This window comes from Marmota monax, unplaced genomic scaffold, assembly GCF_021218885.2.
Source record: "Marmota monax isolate L192 unplaced genomic scaffold, Marmota_monax_Labrador192_F-V1.1 WCK01_AAM20220418_F8-fsc00035, whole genome shotgun sequence".
NCBI classification, from domain to species: Eukaryota; Metazoa; Chordata; class Mammalia; order Rodentia; family Sciuridae; genus Marmota; species Marmota monax.
Window position 1 is genome coordinate 3855202 of NW_026691961.1, and position 21304 is coordinate 3876505.

Here is a 21304-nt window from a genome sequence, read left to right on the forward strand (position 1 = left end):
TTATTATTATTATTATTATACAGTTAGAGCTATGCTTTCCGGCATTTTTCCCCCACTCCCAGTGGGGAGCGAAGACAAGTTAGAGACGTTTTTCCTCCAAATGGACTTTTCTCACCTGCAGGTTGGCCGCCCCGGGGTGGCCCCTGCCCTGCCCTCTCCCTTCCCACGCCCACCTGGGTGACCTGGTAGAAGGGACGGGTGGAGTCTGGGGTTGGAGATCAATGCCCTTTGCCCTGACAAGCAGTGGATCCGTTTCCAGAACCTTTCTCACGGCCTCCGGAAGCACACAGGTAATTATCCCAGCCGCGCTGGGTTTCAGAAGAGCTGTGGAGGGCGCCCGTGGCAAAGGCCGCTTCCTTCCTGAGAGACGCAGAGGTGTAATTAGAACCCGAGACGGCAATCACCAGCATTGTATCCGACCGGGGTCTAATTCCACTCTCTAGGAGACCATGGGAGCGTCAGTGCTGCAGGTGGCCTGTCGGCAAAATCTAGGGGCTCTTCAGTACCACCTGGGGGACCGTGTGTGTCACCTGGTTCTGAATCTGTTAGGTGAAAGGTCAGCCGAGGGGAGGCAGCTCTGCGCCTCCATCATCAAGCCTCCAGGTGCGAGGCCAGCTCCGGATCCCACTGAAGGTCGTTGTTCATTCTTTAGTCATTCAACAAACACTTGGTGGGCATCTGGTACGTGTCCGGCCATCCCGGCCTCGGCCAGCATCCTCCTCCCCGGGAAGGGGGTGTATCTGGGGCACAGACTGGAGGGTTGTTTCATAACGAGCTGCCGACAGAGTATTTTTCTCCTGACCTTTCTATCCGCCCACCCCATCCCCGAAAGTCAGCCGAACCCTTGCGAAAATAAGTTTTAGTCGTTCCTTGTAAAATCTGTAACCTATTCCCATTCATCACTCTGGAAGGCAACGGGGAATGTGTGGAATATTGCAATATGCACTGGACGTAGGCGGCAGGTGCTTTCGGCTTTGATCTGGGAACACAGGTCGCTTGCTTTTTCTGTCAAGGGACAGACTGCAGGTGGTTTAGGCTCCCGGGCCACTACTCACCTCTGCCCTGGCGGCTGGAAGCAGCCACAGACGGCACGTGGACACAGGGCCAGCTGCCTCTACCAACGCAGGCTCTGGCCGTTTCTAGCCCAGGGTCCCCGTCTTGGAGAGATCAAGCGTGGGGGTTGGGATGCCATTGGACCCCACGAAGGGACACTTCCAGATCCCTTTTCCTGTCTTCCAAGGCCCCGCCTGGTGAGCCCTGTCCAGCACCCATCCCCAGGCCCACTGGGTCTCTGCCGTGCGTTCCTTCTTTCTGTTCCCTGGTCTCGTCAGTGGCCAGCGACTCTAGAACTTCTGCACAGCCATTCCTCTGGTTCAAGAGCTCCGCCAGATGGACTCCGCCCTTCTCATCGTCGCCCACTTCCCTCAGCCTTTGAGAACCTGCCGAGGGTCTGGTTTATTCAGTCTCCCCACAGTGAGGTGGGGACGGTCATCAACCCTGTGTCCCAGACGTGGAAAAGCGCTCCATTTCCGCCAGTCTAATGGACAGGCCAGGGTCTGCTCGGTGCCGCCCCCTCCCCCCTCTCTACAGCCAATTAGCTGCCAAGTTCTGCCAAATGCACTCCCTGAATGTCCTCAAGTCCAGCCTTTCCTGGTTTGTCCGATGGAACTCATTGTCATTTGCCGCAGTCTGGCTGGGCACAAAATAACCCAGCCACCACAAGGCACTTGTAGGTTCAAAGCAGGAACTCCTTTTTTATCCGAACTCCCGAGAACGCCACCGACGTGGCCCTTCCAGGAACACCACCAACTGGAGATCCCTCCTCCGGCACTTCCCCAACCAACAAGAACTCTCCAGGAATCCCCGGGAGAACTCCAAAGTAGCGGGCGCCCGAGGCAGCAAGAGCCACCCTATTGCCCGACAGCAAAGGTCAAATATACAATTCAATCAATCCAGCATCACAGCAATTATGTATAGCTTAACTCAAATCATCATCTCAATGGTTTGCAGGTGTCACCTTTCAAACATTCCCTCTGGCAAATGCCAGGCATTATTCTGAGGGGCCCGTGGCTCTCAACAGTCATTTCTTAGCATGACTGTCCCAAAGGTGTGCTTATTGGACTCTTTGCTTGTGGACTTAAGCTCCTCTTATCTGTCCATTTAGCCATCCATCAGACTATCTGTCTTACGGATTCACTCACCTTTTCATTCATCCATCTAACCATTTCTGGATCCATCTATTGTCTGTTAATCCATCCCCCATCCGTCCATCCACCCACCCATCATCCACCCATTCAGCACTCATCCATCATCCATCCATCCATCATTTATCCACCCATCATCCATCCATCCATCCTTCATCCATCTATCCATCCATCCATCCATCCATCCATCCTTCATCCATCCATCCATCCATCCATCCATCCATCCATCATCCACCCCATCCATCCTGGGTATCTACTTTGTACCAGATGGATAAGTTAGTAAAACAAGGAAATAGGACCTGCCTTCCTGGGTCTTCTAGTCTAATCTGGGAAAGAGATGCAAGTGGTCACTCCATTATGTGCCTCTTACAGCGAGGGACAAACGCTTACTGAGAAAGTTGGGTTTAAACTCAGGCTCCAGAAGTGGCATCCGCTCACCAAGCAGACTCAAGAACAGGGGTCAGCTTAGGGAGTCCGCCAGTGGGAAGGGCTTCAGCGGGGGCTGCTTTCTTTAGGGGCTGCAGGAGGCTGGTGGAGTGGGTCCTGGCACAATGACCCGGGGGCAGGGAAGGCCTCAATGAGGCAGGAGAAGGAGGTGGGCAGATGACCACGGGCCCCAGAGGTCACTGCAAAGGTTTGCAGACTCCCTGTCATGCAAAGGGCCGTCTCTGGGGGGCTGTTGGCAGACGAACCACAGGGTCCTCAGGAAGTCTTAAGCAGAACACTCCAGATGTGGAGTGGAGAACCGCCCAGGAGGGGAAGGGGAGGCGGGTGCAGCAGGCAGGTGTGAGGAGCCTTGGAAGTGCATCGCCACAGTCACATGAGATGTGGGTACCGTGGCCAGGGAGGTGGCAGAGGAGCACAGGCGTCCTCCCATAGAGCCTTTTAAATTACAGCTAAATTCTTGATGGTGTTCCGTGCGCGGATACTGTGTTCACAGCAATAAACAGGGCGGGCGGGCGGCTGGGTAACCAGGTTAATTGCCCTTTGAGGTCCAGGCTCAGACAGCGATGGCACTGGCACCTCTCAGTCCTCTGGGTGCCCTGCTGGAGTGCCAAGAGACTCCAGCGTCAGGAGCACAGGGACATTCCCGCCTGGCCTGGCTGCCTGGGATCCCTGGGACTGCAGGTCACCAAGCTGGGTCCCCGTCCTGGGTGCTCCCTCCAAGATGGTTGGGGTAGGGGAGGGCAGGCGGCATCGACATGGGGACCCTTGGGGCACCTGGGGCTTGCTGCCACCCACTGCCAGGTTACGCCAAGGTCGACTTTGGGGGGGTCACGATGCGGGTGGGGCAGGTGCCTGTCCTGCCTTGTGCAATTCTCTTCTCCACCTGTCCCAGCCGCAAGGACACAGCAGCTCACCCTGGATCATGGGGTCAGCAAACTACAGCCTGGGGCCACATCCAGCAGGTCTGCTCTGCAAACAGCTTCTCATCAGCCACCCAGGCCCGTTCATGAGCCTAAAAATGATCTGGCCAAGTGGAAAGTCGGGCCATGATGGAAAGTCCGCCAATCCCTGTCCTAGAGTCCACGTCCGACAGCGCCACTGTTCTGCTCCCAAACCATCAATGACTCCCTACTGCCCCAGGATTGGGTGAAATGACCCAGGCGGAGCAAGTCACCCAGGCTTGTGTGTGAAACAGGGGAGACCGACGAAGCCGATGGCCCCGGGTTGGGGCGAGACTTGAGCGAGTCTCTGTGTGCTTTAAGAAGAGCTGACTTTTTAGAAAATCCTGATAAAAGACATAGAGACCTTCCCATCCGCTCCATTCCAAGTGCACACTGCGGTGATGTTAAGGGTCCCCATTGTTAGGCAGCCAACCCCGGGGCTGCTTCCTCTCGAGAAACTGAACTTCTACGTCCATTAAGAAACAACTCCTGTCTCTCCTGTCCTTGGAGACCCTGACAGCCCCCAGGCCACCCTGCGTCTCCAGGCACTCGAGCACAGCGGCACCTCATGTGAAGGCACCAGCCCGTTTCTTTCCTTCGGTGCCTGGTTTGTTCAACTCAGTGCAATATCCTTGCAACCTCTGGGGCCGCGGCCTTCTCTCAGCCCACAGAATTCTCCGCCAAGTGGACAGGCCACGTTGGGTGTATCCATTCACCTGGTGATGGATAAGTGAGCCACTTCCACCTCTGGGTGACCCCGTTTTCTACAGGGACCCTCACCAGAGCACAAGAGCTAACTTTTTTTTTGGTACCGGGGATTGAACTCAGGGGCCCTCCACCACTGAGCCCCATCCCCAGCCCTATCTTGTATTTTATTTAGCGACAGGGTCTCACTGAGTTGCTTAGGGCCTCGCTTTTGCTGAGGCTGGCTTTGAACTCGCAATCCTCCTGCCTCAGCCTCCTGAGCTGCTGGGATAACAAGTGTGCGCCACCGTGCCCCGCCAGAAGAGCTAAACTTAATGAGCATTTCTGGGACCCAGCCTCTGTTTGAACAGCTCCTATAGACTGTCTCATTCAGTCCTCAAATGACCTTGCAAAGGCAGGGCATGACCACATACCAGGGACCACGTAATTACTGTCCACACTGGGACAGTCCTAAGGGAGCAAGGGGCTCTGTTAATAATCACACAGGACAACAGGCAGAGACCAGGAATGTCCCCTGCAAATCAGGATGTCAACCACCATCTCCTCCTCATTTTGCAGATTAAAAATGAGGCACAGAGTGGTGAAGTTCTTTGCTCAAGGTCACCCAGCTAACGAATGGCACAGCCAGAATTGAAACCCAGGCCAGTGGCCTGACGCTCCCACTGTTAAGCACAATTTTGTGAGGCTTGGTGACAGCCAGGACTGACTATGTGGTGTCCAGCTATCCCTGTTTCTTCAGGCTGGAGGGGCAGAGGGAAGTGCTGGAGATGGCCATGCCAACCCTGCACACTGTGAACCACCTGTGGCTGGAAGTGGACGCCCCAGTCCCACACACAGCCTCCCGGCTCAGGGTAGAGTGGGTGACTTAAGTTCTGAACCTCTGACATTCTGGCCTGGCACCTGCTGTCCTGAGCACCTCAGGAGGTTTAGCCCGGCCTCTGCCCACGAGAGGCCAGGTGTGATGATCGGAGACTCCAGATGCAGCCAGGTGCCCGTGGGGAGCAGGACAGCCTTGGCTGAGAACCACGGCCTGAGGACGGGCAGAGAGTGGAGAAGGGGCGTCCTCCCTGCGGGAGCGGCAGGGGCGGCCAGGCTTGGGAGCCAAGTTTCCCAGGCCCCACCCCAGCTTCCAGGCCGCGGCTAGGAGTCTGTGCTCAGGAGCCTCCGCCCACCGGGTCCCCCCACAAGCTCAGGTGTCCTCGCTCATGGAAGAGAACGGCGGGGATCTCGGAGGACGGGGAGCGAGAGCTACAGCTACCTGAGGCCCGAAGAGGCTCCCCAGGAAGAAAGCAGGTCCTCTTGGGAGGACGAGGATGCGTCAGAAGCTTCCGGCCTCCTGTCTGTGACCAGCACAGGAGAGAACACCCTACCAGAGTGGGACAGCCTCCGACAGGGCAGCTGCACTGAGTCTAAGAAAATTTAAAAGACTCGTCACTGGTGGCTCCTGTTCCCCAGGCTCTGCCCCAGCAGCCCGTGGTGACAAGGGAGTCCCAAGAGAACCAAGCTCTAAGTTCCTGCGTCGTCCCTTGTAGGGAGCAGATTCGTTTCTCCCTGATGCCTCCAGAACAGTGTTACCTACGCCTTTGGGAGAATGGAGGGGACAGTGGTTCAATATAGCAAACGCCTGGCAGCCACCGAGGTGTCCATCCACAGGGGAGCGGCCAGTGATGCTTGGTGCACCCACACCACAGATTTACAGTCACGAAAAAGAACGGCACAGGCCTCTGCCCTTGACCCAACCGCAAAAAAAAAAAAATGACCATTTTTAAAAAGTTCCTCATGACCTTCAAAGTCTCATCACACAGCCAGAGTCTACATTTTTCTGCAAAATTCCACATCAACGTCACGTCCTAGATGAGTCCCTCAACACAAAGCCAAGCTCTGTTTTGGATTTAGGTATCTAAAGGAAAAAAACAAAATGTGTCTGAAGTCGTGATTGTTCAGAGGGGACACGTTGAGTTGGACTTTCCCTCTGTCTTCAGTAATTTTTCACTTCATTTTAAATTGGGTGGTCTTTGGCTTTTTATTGGCAAATCGTCCACCCTGATGGGGTACGAGGTGAGGTTCCGACATATGTGTACAATGAAAGAGCAAGCATGCATTTTGCAAGATGGAGCACGCTTTACACTTTTTTAATCCTACCATCCGTCCCCTCCCCTGCCTCCGCACCCTCCTCTCTCTCGTGGCCTGAAACATCCTGGGGGGACCTTGGCCGGCTCCCAGTTCCGCAGACGGGCTTCTCCGCCGCCCGCAGAGGTGAGCTGTTAATCTGTACTCTGTGGCTCAGCCTGGATCCTGATTTAGGGCAACATAAACCCTCCTCAAAATCGTGAAGGATAAATTAGTTTACTAATTTCGCCATTAAGAGTTTATCAACGCGAGCGCTCTTCCCAACGTGCCCTAATCAATCACCATTTCCCGTGTTTATCTCCTGTTCAATTTTTACCACGGGGTTCTATACACATCAATTTGCCTGATGTTCTTCCTACATATGTTTTAAATTACTTTATCATTGTATAAATTTCACAGCCATTAAAAGGCTCTAATACCAGAATGGCTGACATGGTGTTAAAAATTGGACTCAATTCCACAGGGTAATAAATTGTGACCTAAATCCAATCTCTCATGGGTGACTGAAGGATACAATGAAAAATTATTGCTTTGTCATTTTTACACTAACACAAATATACCACGGCGACCAGGAACCGGCAGAGAGAAGGGAGCTGGCTGGCTGTTTCTCACCCGAGCCAAGGGACCCACCTGGAAGGCCAGTCCCGGGGGGTGTGGCCAGCCCCTTCCAACACCAGGTGAGTTTCCTGGCTGCACCTGTCCCTCCACATCAGACTGGAGGCAGCGGCTTCTGCAGGTGACCAAGAGTTTTCAAAGTGCGGGGCACATGCTCAACCTGTGCAGGAGAACGGGTGCTTGTCCAGAGACCTCCGCCCCCTGGTCCTCTGGCTTTGGGGAAGGAGAGTGGGGATGAGGTGGGGGAGCTCCTGGGCAGGGTGTGCATCTTCTGAGAACCTGGAGGAAGTGGCGTCCACATGGACGCCTAGGCCTGCTGCCACGTGATTTCAGAAAGAGGAGCGAGCTCGCTGGTTCGCAGGTCTGTGCTAGAAGGAAGAGCCCGCTGGTCTTTTTGCTGGGGCATTGGGTGCGACCTTGGTCCCCAGGCGTCTGCACCCTGTCCTGCACCGGGAACAGGTCTCTTTCTTCCTCTCTCTTTGCAGAATCCCAGTGCCTCGCACACGCTGAGCAAACGCTCCACGCCCCAGCCCCGGCCCAGGAAGGGAGACCTGAAGAAAGGTGCTGTCTTGGAGTCACCAACCTCTGTGTCTAGTCCAGGGCTAAGAAGTGGGCAGGGCAGGGCTGTGCCTGACTCCAGATGACCCGTGGTCAGGGCCTAAGGTGGAAGGAGCACAGGAAAGAGGACAGCGGACCTGTCCCCAGTCCCAGTCTGCCACGGCCATGCCTGTCTTTGGGGCTGATTCTTGTTCTCTCTCCAGCAACCTCAGTTTGCTCCCATGAGATGCCTCAGCCACTCTCCATGCTCAAAGTGAAGATGATGATCACCAAAACCTTGGCTGGAAAGGGAGTCAGACCCTCCTGCCCATGCTCATGGCTCCTCTGGTGGTCTCCCTGGTTCCTCAAACGTCCCCCCTCTTCCTACCACAGGGCCTTTGCACACGATGCTCTTGTGGCCTCTTTATGCCACTGCCTTGAGTACATGCCTTGAGTTAATGCTTCATCTCTTGGCTCAACTATTAACCATGGCTACACGTCTCTGCAGAAGGCACGAAGAGTCATGGTTGCAATTTTATGTTCACTCTGTGATTAGATAGAAAAATCTCTGATTCTGCTCCCGTGGATGACCCAAGAGCTTGCCAACCATAGACCCTGGAGCACATGTCCTGCGACGTCCCTGGTGACAGAGCCCAGCCTGCCCGTGTCTCCATGTGCCACTCAGGCAAGGGTGCTGTGCTCGGGTGAACCCTGGCCAGGGGGAGGGGAGGTCGCAGGCATCGTGGGCAGACACCCAGGGCCACCCGCTGCGGCCTGGAGATGCCAGCTGTGCTTTCCAACAGCCCCTCTGTCCTCAAAAACAGGGAAGCCGAGGCCCCGGGCCCCTGATGCAGAGCTGCCCTGAGCCGCGGTCCACAGACGTGGAGCTGGAAATGCACTCCTGATGGCGGGCTCTCCAGATGCCACCGCGGGCACCTGCCCAGGAGGGAGTCGCGGACTCTCACCCTCTGGCTGCAGATGCGCCTGCACAGGAAGTGCTTCTTCATACGGGCAGTTTCTGGAAGCTGTGCCCAGGCCCAGCAGGAAGTGCCCTCGCTCTCTTCCCCGGGGGCCGGGGTTCTCCTCCTCTCTGCACCCAAACCTTTCAGCCCAGCTCTCAGGCCTGGCAGGTAGGGGGACAAACACACCCCAATGACAGCTCTGCAGCAGAATGACAGTGGTCACACAGCTGGTGGGACATCCCGGGGGAGAGGCAGGGGCGGGGGAGGAGGCGGAGGGCCCTTGGGACACCCCTGACCCACATGCTGTGCTTTCTCAAAACCTCGAGGTGGCAGCTGGCTTCCTTTATGACCCCAAGACTGGGGGGAGGGCACAGGCCCCAGGTGTCTTGGAAGGAAAAGGCGGGGAGGAACTGGCCTGTTGGGACCCCTCGGACCTGGGGAACCGTGGGCCACCGCCGCCCGGGGCATGGTAGGGGTTCAATGCCGTCTGCTGAGAGGGCAGCCCGAGTGGCCTCTGTGTCCAAAGAAAACCGACAAGCCCTGATGACCAAGTGACGGTCACCCCACCTGATGCCCTCCACTCCCTCTCACTTCCCTGGGACCCTTGGGAGAAACTCCCCATGATGTCCCCGTCCCTAGAACTGCCTTAAAGCCCAGTCAGGTCAGAGGCGGGCGGCTGGGTCACGGGGCAGGTCCGTCTTGCTTTCCGAGTCACTTCCAGACTGTTCCCCCGACGGCTCCCCAGGCTTCCCACCAGCAGCGCGCAGGCCCAAGGCCCAGCGACCCGCCACGTCCACCCTCGCTCACACCTGGCTTATTTATTTATTTTTTTAAAATATCAGCCATCCCGACGTGCGTGGGGCGAGATCTCGCCGGGCATCTGTCTGAAGGAACTGGAGTCAGGACCTCACAGAGAGAGCGGTGCACGTGTCCATGTGGCCTCGCCCACACCAGCCAGGACACAGAGCAGCCGACGTGACCAGGGACGGTGGAGTGGGCCGAAGAGTAGGGCACCGGCAGACAGAGGCGTGTCATTCAGCCACAGAGAGGAGGAGTGAGCGGTGTGGGTGTGCAATCTACCCAGGGACACGTGTGACACAGTATGGACAAGCCCCAAGCACGTCAACCTCCCTGAAATGAACCCGTCGCAGACTTTCCAGAGCAACCTACAGAGTCGGATCCACAGGCTCGGAGACCGGGATGGGGCTGCCGGGGCTCAGGGAAGAAGGGGAAGAAGGGGATTGCTGATGGGTGGGCATGAACTCTGGGAGGCAGCACCCAACCACACAAGCGCTATCATCGATGATACTGTGTCGGAGATTTTTGCTTCATGAGTTGACCGGGGTTGTTCTCACCAAGATAAAATAAAAAGGTAGCCTGGCGGGTGTGGTGGCGCACACCTGTCACACCAGCAGCTCAGGAGGCTGAGGCGGGAGGATTGCGAGATCAAAGCCAGCCTCAGCACAAGCAAGGCCCTAAGCAACTCAGTGAGACCCTGTCTCTAAGTAAAATACAAAGTAGGGCTGGGGATGGGGCTCAGTGGTCGAGTGCCCCTGAGTTCAATCCCTGGTACCCCAGAAAAAAAACAAAAAGTAACTGTATGAGATGATAGACATGCAAATTTAGTTCCCTGGAGCATCCATTTCACTGTGGATATGCATCTCATAACATCATGCTGTATGCCTTAAATACAGACCATAATAACATCATGCTGTATGCCTTAAATACAGACCATAACATTTATTTAAAAAAAAAAAAGCAAAACATTTCAATTGTGCATGAAAAGCAAATTCTACGGAGGTCTGCCCTGGGAGACTGTGCCTATAGCTAGCTCTGCTGCATTGCACACTTAAAGATCCGACGACGGCTCTTGTAGTAAGTGTCCTCAGCGCCATGAAATAAGAGCACAACGTGGAGACACAAAGGCCCCTGGATCACGGCCAACTCTGACAGTCCCCCGTTGGATCCCAACCTACGGAAGGGACGTCCAAAGGCCCTGCTGGGACAGCCGCCCCTTCCTCCTGCAGCCGGCTCCTCTCCCCTCCTTATTTCCTCACTGATCCCTCGGCTCCAGCCCCAAGGGCCTCCTGGCTGCTTCTAGAACATTCCGGGACTATCCCTGCTCCCTCAGCGGGGCCTTCTGAGGCCGCCTCCTTGGTGGCTCCCGCAGCCCACCTCCGGCCTTGCACGGCCTGCTTCGTCTCCATGGCTCCCATCCACCCAGAAAATCAACGGGGAAGTACTGGACAGGGGTCACCTGGTCTCTGCTGTGAGGGCAGAGCCATCGTGACACATGATTGTCAATGGGGGTCAGCGGGTGCCGTGCCCGACCCTGCAGAGGAGGGTGGAGGGCCGACAGGACGGGGCACCCTCTGCTCTTGCCCGTGGCTGCATCTCAGGACTTGGACCACGGCCTGCAGCTGCCTGTCTGGCTCGAAGGCTGGTGTTTGCATTTCTAAAGGAAAAGGATCCGAAGTCCAATCGCATCTCACAGCCAGTGGAAATGACGCGACACCACATTCCGGTGGCCAGGAGGAAGGACCCACCGAATCAGGGCCTTGTGGGTCCATCGGCTGCAGGTGGTTGGTGGCTGCTTACTCTGGGGCGGAGAGGTGAAGAGTTGGGGCAGAGACCACAGGCTCCCAACTGGCCGTGGTGGCCTTGAGCCCTCCCTGGCAGTCAGCGGGTGACCCATGAGCAGGGTCTGATTTTTTTTTTTCTGGATTCAATGCAATCAGCCCCTCCCGCCTTCAAGGGCAACACCGCAGGATTCTGGGAGACCTGGGAGAGAGCAGGGTCTCCGACTGACAGGTGGGAGGCCGAGGTGCCCGCCCCGGGGCACTCTGTGTGGCCACGCAGACCCTGGTCTCTGCTTTCCCCCACGCCGAGAAGCCGCTACTGGAGCCCTGTGGTTACTTCCCTGCCCTGGGGCACGGGACTTTGTCATCTGGCGGTGCCATCTGCCAGGCGGCCTCCAACCATCCCCATCCCAAACCCATTTATCAGAGCCTCGGGCCTCGGGCAAAGGCTGTCGGGGCGGAGGTGGGGGGGGGGTGGGAGAGGTGGAGGGGGGGACGGCTGTGCTGTTCCTGCATCAGAAGCCCCTTCCGTCTGTCAGGCTGCAAACCTGGTCCTGGGTTCCCAGGTCACACCCGCGGCCCTGAAAACACTCAGCTGACTTGCCGGCAGTGGTCCTTCGCCATCGCGCACTGGGGATGCGCCGTCACCACTTGCGCCCAAGCAGCAGCCCCCCACCCTCCCTGCCAATCACTGTGCCGGGCCATGTCACTCTGAGCTCCTGAGGTCCAGGCTGCTGAACCACAGGACTGAAGCACCCCTGGTGGCCTTAACCAGCCCAGCAGAGGGTGAGGAGGTGCGGGGGGACCCGGGGAGCCAGGGGGCCCACCGCAGGGATGACCCGACCTTTAGTGGTTCCAAATGTCATGAGGCAGGAGCAGTTTCCCTACCCGGCAGCTGGATCCCGATGCTTCTTCTGGGTCACGGGCCAAACAGTCTTCACTGGGAAAGGGGGGGCACTTCCCTCACCCAGGGTCACTGTGTCCCCTGTGGCCACGGCTTCTGGGGAAGGCCCTGAGGAAGCAGCACTTAGGCTGAGCCCTAGCAGCCAACAAGGTAGGTGGAGTGGGACGCAGGGTGACATGCAGGGCCCAGCCGAAGAACGGAGCCAGCGAGACGGGGCTGGGAATCGGGGGACACCGTCCAGCAGCCCTTACAGCCCCCCCTTCCCCAGGTGCCTTCCCTCCATGACCACGCGGACTCTGTCGTCCTGCAAGCCACCCGGGTTCTCCAGCTCCGCGCTCACGATGCTCCTATGTGCTCTCATGGTTTAGGTATGGGTGCCCCCCAAATGTGTGAGACAACACGGGGACGTCTGGGGGGACATGATTGGGCTAGGAGAGCCGTGGCCCCATCAGTGTGATGACCCCTTCCAGGGTAACGGGCGGTGACTGAAGCAGGGAGACTGTGGCCAGAGGAGCCGGGTCACTGGGGGCATGACCTTAGGGTCTATATTTTGTCCCTGGTGAGGGGGGCTCTCTCTCTGCTGCCTGGTGGCCGGGTCCTGAGCTGCTTTCCTCCGCCACGATGTTCTGCATCACCTCGGGCTCAGGGGATGGAGCCGGCCATCTAGGAACGGAGACCCCTGAGACCCTGAGCCCCAAATAGAGTTCTCCTCCTCTCAAATCGTTCTTGCCAGGTCATTGGTCACAGCGGACTAAAGCAAATGCCCTCTGTCATTGCAGCCAGCCCCCTGAGAAGAGAGGGCAGGCGGATCTGTGCCCAGTTTACAGGGGACAGACCGAGGCACTGGGAGGTCGCGGCTGCCAGACAGATGGCGGGGTGGCAGGAGCCCTTTGCAACAGTCAACATGGAGAGAACCCATTTCCTGTCCTGATCGGTCGCCTCCTTAAGGACACCCAACGTCCGGCAGCCCGCGGGCCGGATCTGGAGGTTGTCAAGTGAAGCGACAAGACAGCGCGTCCCCCTGCGTGGGGCGCATTGGTACTGGACACCGCCTCAGAGACTCAACTTCCCGCCGCTCCATCTGCATTTCCTCACTTACAGGAAATCAGAGGACCACGGGGCTGGAGCCCAAATCCCTCCTGAGCAGAGGGAATTCCGGGTGTCATGGTTTCCAGGAAGGGAACGCCATCTCTCTGTGGGGTGTAATTACATCTTCGCTTTCTGCAGAAGAATAGTTTATGGCTTAAATGCTATTAATTGTAAGCCGTTTTGTTCCGCGGGAAGTTGTTCATTGATAACTACCCAATTAGGGTTATTTTGCAATTAGTCTATTCACAGTAAATTTATTGCAAGAGGCGGAGGCCTCCGTGGAGCAGGCTGAAGTATTGCCGGGGCTGGGTGGGAGACGGCGCTTCAATACCCATCTTCGTGACCAGCTCAGCGCCCCCAGGAGGGCAGGCCACCTTGGCGGAGGCGGTACAGGCCTTAGGACAAGACCCAGGCAAGTCCACCCTGCAGAACCACACCAGAGGTGTCTCAGCATGACCAGGAGAACCGTAGGAACCCCTAGCTCACGGTGACGCCATATTTACTTAGGGACAGTTGCGGAGCAAGTCATACAGCAAATGTGTATGCAACGCACAGTCCTGGCTGACCCGGCAAAGTTCTTAACTGTGTGTTCAGCCCTCACAAACCCTCTGAGATAGGTGTGCTCATGTTCCCCTCCGCTTAACAGATGGAGGCAACAAGGCACAGAGAGGTCAAGCGAGTTGCCCAAGGTCCCACAGCTTGTGAAGGGGCGATCTGGAGTTTGAATCCAGGAAGCCTAGCTTCACAGCCAGGCTTGTAACCACTGGCAACATCCCTCCCCCATATGCCCCCCAGCAATGCCCTCCCTTCTCCTTTGTGAATATACCGAGGACAGAAGGGCACAGGGCCTGGTTTATGGGATGCCGGCTCAGTCACCTGAGTTCCAACACCTGCTCTGCCACCTACCAGCCACGTGCCTCTGGCCAAGTCCCAAACCTCTTGGAGTCTCCATTTCCTCATTGGCAAAATGGGTTCGCCATAGACTTACCTGTGGGGCTAGAGCGCGGCTGCTGGGAGACAGAGTCCTAGAGGCCAGCGCGATCGCTTCCTAGCTCAGGACGCTGCCGTGAATGATTTTTCAACTTAACACGGGAGCAAAACCCGACCGTACAGCCACGCGGTTTTGCAGCTTCAGAGCTTATTCAATAAATCACACGAGAGCGTCAGCACTTTATCACCGAGCGGGCTTCCTGTTAGATGACTCTGCCCGGCGGCAGCTGACCCGAGTCTTCTGCACACTGCAGGCCGGCTGCGCTAAGCCGTGGTGTCTGGTAGGCGCCTTAAATGCATTTCTAACTCGAGACGGATCCACGGTGGTGTGACCCCATCCTAAATGGAGGAGCCACTGTGTGCAGAATCGGAACCGACACAGGAGTGAGCCCACCAGGGCCCGAAGGCCCACCTGGCCCTCGCCTACGTTGGCAAGTTCAGTTTCATCAGAACGTACCCGGGTACGTTTGTGTTTGTATTTTAATGACTGCAGCAAGTTCAGTAGTTGTGACAGAGACTGTAGGACCCTCCAAATACCTACGATCTGGCCATTTGCAGAACAAGCATGCCTGGTATACAGTAGGAGCCCTACAATAGTCTCCTGGGCGGGCCTTCAACCCAGGCTTTCTCTGCCAGGCGACAGGTTAACAAAAGCTTTTGGAAACGTCAGCCTCCGCCCAGTGATTCCTATATCCCAGTGCCAAGTGCAATCAGGAGTACAGATGGAGCCACCTGGAGACACAGCCCAGGGGGAGGCTGTGAGGGACAAAGGAAGACTCTCTCTTTAAATCTCTCTTTTGAAAAGAAAGTTCTGCAGAGCTACATTTTCCCTGCAAACAGCTCAAAGAACAGAGATGAGCTTGGTTGAAACGTTCAGGTTGCCCGACTGCTGGCCTCAGTGTCTCACAGAGACCACATGAAGGGTCCTGTCCCCCCAGCCCTCGGTCTATGCACGGAGCTCACGTGGCCGCCGCCTGTCAGATGTGACTAGTGAATACAGAGGCCCGTCCCCTTGTCCCTGGGGATTTGTGGGGTTGGTTCTGGGCACTGGCCAACCAGGCTACCGGAATCCACAGACGCTCAGGTCCCTCGTATAAAATGCTGTGGTCGGGGGGGCTGTGGCTGTGGCTCAGTGGCAGAGCGCTTGCCTAGCGTGTGTGAGGCCCTGGGTTCCATCCTCAGCACCACATATAAATAAATGAACAAAATAAAGTCCATCAACATCTAAAATAAAATAAAATAAAATGCTGTGGACTCTATAACCTCTGCACGTCAAGCCATCTCCAGATTACTTAGAAGAGCTGATATAATGTGAATGCTATCAAAACAGTTGCTATCATATGTGGTTTCAGGAGCCATCACAAGGGGGAAAAGCCCATGTTGAGTAGGGATGAACTTTTTTGGAATAGTTTCCATCTGCAGTGAGTTGGCTCCAGGTGTGCAGAGCCTGTGGGGACCAAGGGTCAGCTGCACTTGACATGAGCATTCTCCTACCCACGGGGTGACCTTGGATACGTCTCTTCCCCTGTGGGGGCCTCACATTCTTGTCCGTCCAGTGGGACGGGGGCCTCTCTAGGGGTCTCTCTAGTCTGACTTTCCTCCTCGTCCTTCTCTCCACGCCCCTCCCTTCTGCATCCAGAGAGAGGCAGGGGGCTGAGGTCTGCTGCTTCAGGAGGCCACTAGGCCACGTCTCCCCTGGCTCCTGAATGTACCAACATGGGGGACCCAAAGTGCCCCCATTCTGCAGGTGATTCTTGCCTGGTTCTCTGACCTCTAACTTGACATTGAGGAGGCCCCAGAAGCTCAGTGGGTCCATTCCTGCCCCACTTGTTGGCCTCCAGTTCCCTTCCTCCTTCCGGGTCTTTCTCTGTGTCCTTCCCCACCCAAGACCCTGGGGTCATCCGACATCCAGTGATAATCTGGGGTCACCTCTCCTCCCTTCAAAGCAAAATAAAACATTTTTTTTTGGATGCTATTTGAATTTACAAACAACAAGGAAGCGTTTTTGCACCTGTGTGTACCTCATGAGGGACAGCGGCAAAGCCAGGCCTTCCACGGGCAAATGAACCATGTGGGTGACCAGGAGCTGTGACACTGGTCCCAAAGGAAGGCACCCAGAGCGTCTAATGCCTGCGGCTCCCTGGATGGGGAAGGAAGCTCTGACCAGAGAGGAGCGAGGCCCCGCGCGTTGGCCGGCGGCTGAGCTTGGCCTGAATCCACGCTCTTCATCTCAAATGCAGCCTCCTTGGCTCTCAACGGCGCTGACTCTGTACAAAAATTTCTCTTGGATGCCATCTGTCCTCCCCAGGGACAAAACCATCAGGCAAATAGTTACTAACTGGCCCAAGGGACAATAAAAGGTAAGCAGGTTCCCAGGGGCTACCTTACAGTCCACCGGTGGAGGGGACGGCAGCCTGGGCATGTGGGGACGGCAGTGACCACAGTCCTACCACTCAGCCAGGTGGAGGGGCATGAGGTCCTCCCCACTCTGGGGCCAGTTAGGACTTCTCTGCTCATATAGAGAGAAAGGGAGGAAGGAGGGGACCTCAGAAAGTGACACACCTCATCCAGTCCAGCTCACCTCAACCTCGGGTGTCTCCGTGTGACGTCTCAGAAGGTCGCTGACAAGTTGTGGGACCTTCTAAGATTTTACGTCTCTTGTCTGGGAAAAAAATTAGGCTCCGGGCTTCAGAGCTGACCTCACGGGGTGGTGGGTGGGACACAGTGGCCCATGGAATGAGGCTCAGCCAGTGCCTGCAGCTGCGGAGGCTGTGCCCACCCGTGGGCCCTGGGGAAGGCATGGGTCATGGCCAAGATGCCCACGTCCAAGCCATGGTTCTAGATGCAGAGAAGCAGGTGCGGTCTCACCTGTGCAAGATGCTCCCCCCTCCAGGGCCCCTCCACTCTGCCCGTGACTTCTCTATTGGCCTCTGAGCCTGCCCTGCGTCTTGCAGGAGACCTGACTTATCACTGGGTCACGGGCACCTGGAAGAGCGCCCCGCACCAGGGAGGAGGGAGGGAGGGAATAAATCGAGGAGAAAGATAAGAAGAAACAGGAAGCAAGGAAGGAAGGGGTTGCGGGGCCAGGAGGACAGGAAGGCTGTCCCCACAGAGCTCCCAGAGTCTACGCCACCAATCAGAAATCTTCCAGATCACGCTCAGTGACCATCAAGTCCAGGTCAACCCCCACCCCAGTCCTCTGCTGGGAGAGAACCCAGGTCCTCTGCACGCAGCCCCCTGCCCCCTGCCGCTCCCCTGGGCCCCAATGCCACTGTGATTCGACCCTTTGTCACATAGGTACGGGGGTAGAGCACCAGCAACAGGCAATGGGACTCTTACAAGGGACTTCAGAATCCCCAAAGTCCCAAACCAGCCAGACCCTGTGTTCCGACCCGTCAGGTCTGAGCAGAGCCCAGTGGGACTTACCCTCCAGGGGACAGAGCCGCGTCACCCTCTCGGGCATCAGCAGCCCCAGCTTGTGCTGGCAGTAGGTCTCCCCGATCTCCTGGCGGCAGTGCTTGGACTTGGAGCGGGACAGGGCCGAGATGGCCTCCTTGCCCGAGATGTCGCACCTGGGGGGCTGGTCGTACTTGGTCTCCCGGGAGCTGCCTCCGCCCCTCCGGGCGTGGGGGGGTCTGGGGGGGTCCTTCCCTCGGCTGCTGTTGGCTGCAGCGCTCTCCCGGGGAGGCAGGGCCTCCTTGGGGCCTTTCCCCAGGAAGGGACGTCCCTGTCCCTGTGCTTTCTCCTGGGGCTCCAGCTTCCTCTGCAAACGCTCCTTCTGCCGACCTGGGGGCTTCTTGGCCGACTCCGGCTGGTGCTTCCGCTGCTGGGTCCTGGGCGCGAAGTTGCTGTTGTCCACATTCTCAAAGTCCTTAGGCACCGAGTTCTCGTTGTTGCTATCGGTCCGCACTTTCTCTTTGGGCCGGTGAGAGAAGTAGCCGTCCTGCAGGAGACAGAAAAGAAACAGAGAAGAGAGACTTTACCTGGGGGCTGTGCTCAGGGGGCTGGCCCCCAAGGAACCCCCACCCCCACCAGGGCATGCAGCTGTGGAAGTCTGAGCTGAAGCGTCCAGTCCCACCTCTGCTCTAACTGTGATTCTCTAGGCCTCGAGACAGTTTCTCTCTTTCTTTTTACCATGTCTGTCACTGGGTAACAGATATTTGACTCCACCTCTTCCTATTGAAATTCTAGAAAGTTGCTATGATGTTTTCTGGGAAGGTTATAACATAATATGTTATAATTATATAACATAATATAAAAATATGTTTATATATTATATAAACACAACATATTATGTTTATAACATAGTAATGTTATAAAAGGAGAAAATATTGGCAGGATCTTGGACGCCTTCTAAATTGCCTTTGGCTCCTGTACCTGTGCCCTTCAGAGAGGTCAAGACCTGAGCCCCTATGAGTTCTGTAGGGAAGACCTTTAGCTCTCCAAGCTGGTAACTGGAACAGAGCCCACTGAGCCTCCTGGGGTCGAGAGAAAGGTCAGAAATCAGTGGAGACAACGCGTGCCTTGGACCTTTCCAGAAAGGTGGTGCTAGAAACTCTGCTCCTCCGTGGGTAGGCAGATGGGTCCTAGTGATTTTGAGTTTAGATCAAATGGTCCGAATCGTTCTTGAAACATGGTGCTTCCGGGTAGAGGCCGTTCCCAGAGGTTAACCCCAAAAGCATTCACTATCCCAAAGCCCACCCCTAGGGGCACCTCGGAAGGCACTGAGAGCACTCGCGGGCTCCCTCGGCCTGCTCCTGTTGCTATAGAAGCATCAATGTTTTGTTTTGTTTTGTTTTGTGTGTGCTTTTTTAATTTTCTTAGGGAGGGCTAAAAATGTCCTAAAATTCCAGTTCCCGAGGAAGAGTGGCGAGGGGAGGGCAGTGGCCATTTCTGGGGCGGTGGACAGGGAAGCCCATGCTCTGCTCGGCTCTCCCTCCAGCAGGTCAGCACCCTGCACCCCGGTGGCCCAAATCTGGCCTGCCACCTGTTTTTGCAAATAAAGTTTTATTGAAACACAGCGACACCTGTTCATCTGTGCATTGCCTGGGGCCACCTTCATGGTACCCTACAGACTGGGCGGTTGCAATGGAAACCGGCCCGTGAACCCTTCCGTCGGGCCCTCTAAGGAAGAGTCTGGTCCTTGCTCTGCAGGAGCCGAGTGTGAGGGCCTCCTGTCCTCTGCAGGGGCTGTAGATGCCCTGAATTCCTTGTCCTTGTTGGCTCAGCTGTGGCCTGGAGAAATAGCCATACATAGGGCTGCCCCCTCTACCTCTGCCCCCTCCTTGGCATGAAGCCCCTGTCCACTCGGGGGAGGTGGTAAGGGGGACAGCCCACACCAAGATGGCCACGGCGCATGTCGGGCTATTGCAGTTTTCTTGTTTTACGGAGGGGGAACTGAGCCCCCGTTAACAGGTGACTTGCCCAAGGTGAGCCGGTGGTGACGCTGAGTCCCTGCAGGACAGACCCAGACCCCCAGCTCCCGACGGCCAAGGAGACCGATGCCGTGGTCGCCTCCCCTCAGCACCGCAGCCTGACTCTGCTCGTCAGTCTGCTGTGGACACGAGACCCTCGGACAGCCATCCGGAGGCCAGCCAGCGACCTGCTGTGTTGTGTTCATGAGGGACAGAGCCCAGAAGCTGGGGACACCGAGTGCTAGAGTCAGAGGCAGCAGGAGCTGGGGTTGGGGCAGGAAGAAGGAAGGAGACCGGCTGGTCACCCAGGACCCCCTGAGATGCCAAATGCAGAGGTGCTCAGGTCCCTTGTATAAGATGGCATCATATTTGCAGATATCCTACATGCGTCCTCCCATCCCGTGTTCTTTAAATCGTCTCTCGGTGACTTAAATTACCTGATACAGTAATTTGGAAAATGGAAATAGTCGTTGAGGGAATCAGGACACAGGAGCCGTGGTCAGTACAAATGCACTTTTTTTTCTTCCCCTGAATATTTTCACTCTGCTGTCGGCTGAACCCACAGCGGCGGAGGTGGAAGGACGGAGGCCGAGGGCCTTGGCACACCGGGACCTGTGGCTCAGGACCTTGTGGTGGTGGCCTCTCTTTCCTTCCCACAGGGACTTGCCAGACCTCCGGCAGGTGCTCCCAGAGCTCTGGGTTCCTGGTCCCTAAACGCACAGGCTGTACTGATGGCTCTTCTCCGTCTGTCCAGAGCCCCTCAGATGCGTTTTTCTGAGCACAGTGCCACCCAGGCACCACAGTGGGTGACTCACAGGTCCCCCGCGTTGGACAAGGAGGACGGCCCTCTGGGGAGGACCTCTTCTTGCCTCTCACACCAAGGGCAGCCTGTTGCTGTGACCTTCTTGTTCAAGGCGCCGTGCGGAGCCCTTCAGTGCAAAGCCTCGCCTGACCTCCAGAGCTAAGCTCCAAGGTCATGCTGCCCTCTGCCATGACACAGAGGAGGGAGGGGGGCTGGGACGTGATGTGCCCACAGCCATCTGGGCAGGCAGTGAGCTTGCTCCTGATGCTGGAGGTTGCTGGCAGGTTGTGACCCTGCCGTCCCCCTGAGAGGGAAGCCAAGAGGCAGTCGCCTCCCCGTCTCCATGTGGGGGCCCAGCCGGCACCCTCTGCAATCACGGCAGCAGCCCAGGTAGGATGAGCTGGCCGGGGCAGGGTGGGATTCAGTGGGGCTCTTCACGGACATTCAGTTCCCTTCCTTCTGGGCACAGAGGAGGACTGTGCTTCCCTGCAAGCTGGGCACAGCTAAGACAAGTGGCCAGGGCTGGGGGCCAGCTCCACCCCACAGCATTGCCACCAGCTCTCATGGTTGGGATCTTAAATCCCCCTCCAAGGCCCAGAGAAGGTTTTCAGGGTCACGAGGAGGATGTGGGACCTAGTGGAAGTTAGCTACTGGGAGCACGTACCCTTGAAGGGACACGAGACACCAGTCCCCTCTTCTCTCACTTTTTCACTTCCTGACCATCACGAGATTGTCAAGTGTCTTCCACCATAGGCTCCCACCATGATGTCCTGCCTCCCCACAGGGCCACAAGCAATGGGCCAAGCCACCATGGACTGAAACTTCTGAAACTGTGAGCCAAGGAGACCTCTCCTCCTTTAAGCTGTTTATCTCAGGTATTTTGTTACAGCAGGCCATCTTCCTGATGATGAAGGTCTCGCATCCCTGAGGGTAGCCAGTATAGAGCAGATTCCACCAACCCCCAGTGGGCAGATGGAACCTCTTC

General features: G+C 56.6%; 1 protein-coding gene and 1 long non-coding RNA gene across 2 annotated transcripts in view; one reads left to right on the plus strand and one right to left on the minus strand.

The window, feature by feature from the left end:
* Xylt1 (xylosyltransferase 1) overlaps positions 1 to 21304 on the minus strand; it is a 242923-nt gene that overhangs the window by 93028 nt on the left and 128591 nt on the right. The window contains exon 3 of the mRNA XM_046436805.1: positions 17530 to 18046. Within this exon, the coding sequence (XP_046292761.1) occupies positions 17530 to 18046 (517 nt within the window). The remainder of the gene's footprint in view (positions 1 to 17529; positions 18047 to 21304) is intronic.
* LOC124087888 (uncharacterized) lies at positions 11626 to 13380 on the plus strand. Its single transcript, XR_006850220.2, has 2 exons — positions 11626 to 12392; positions 12804 to 13380. It is a non-coding gene; the product is annotated as an uncharacterized LOC124087888 (long non-coding RNA).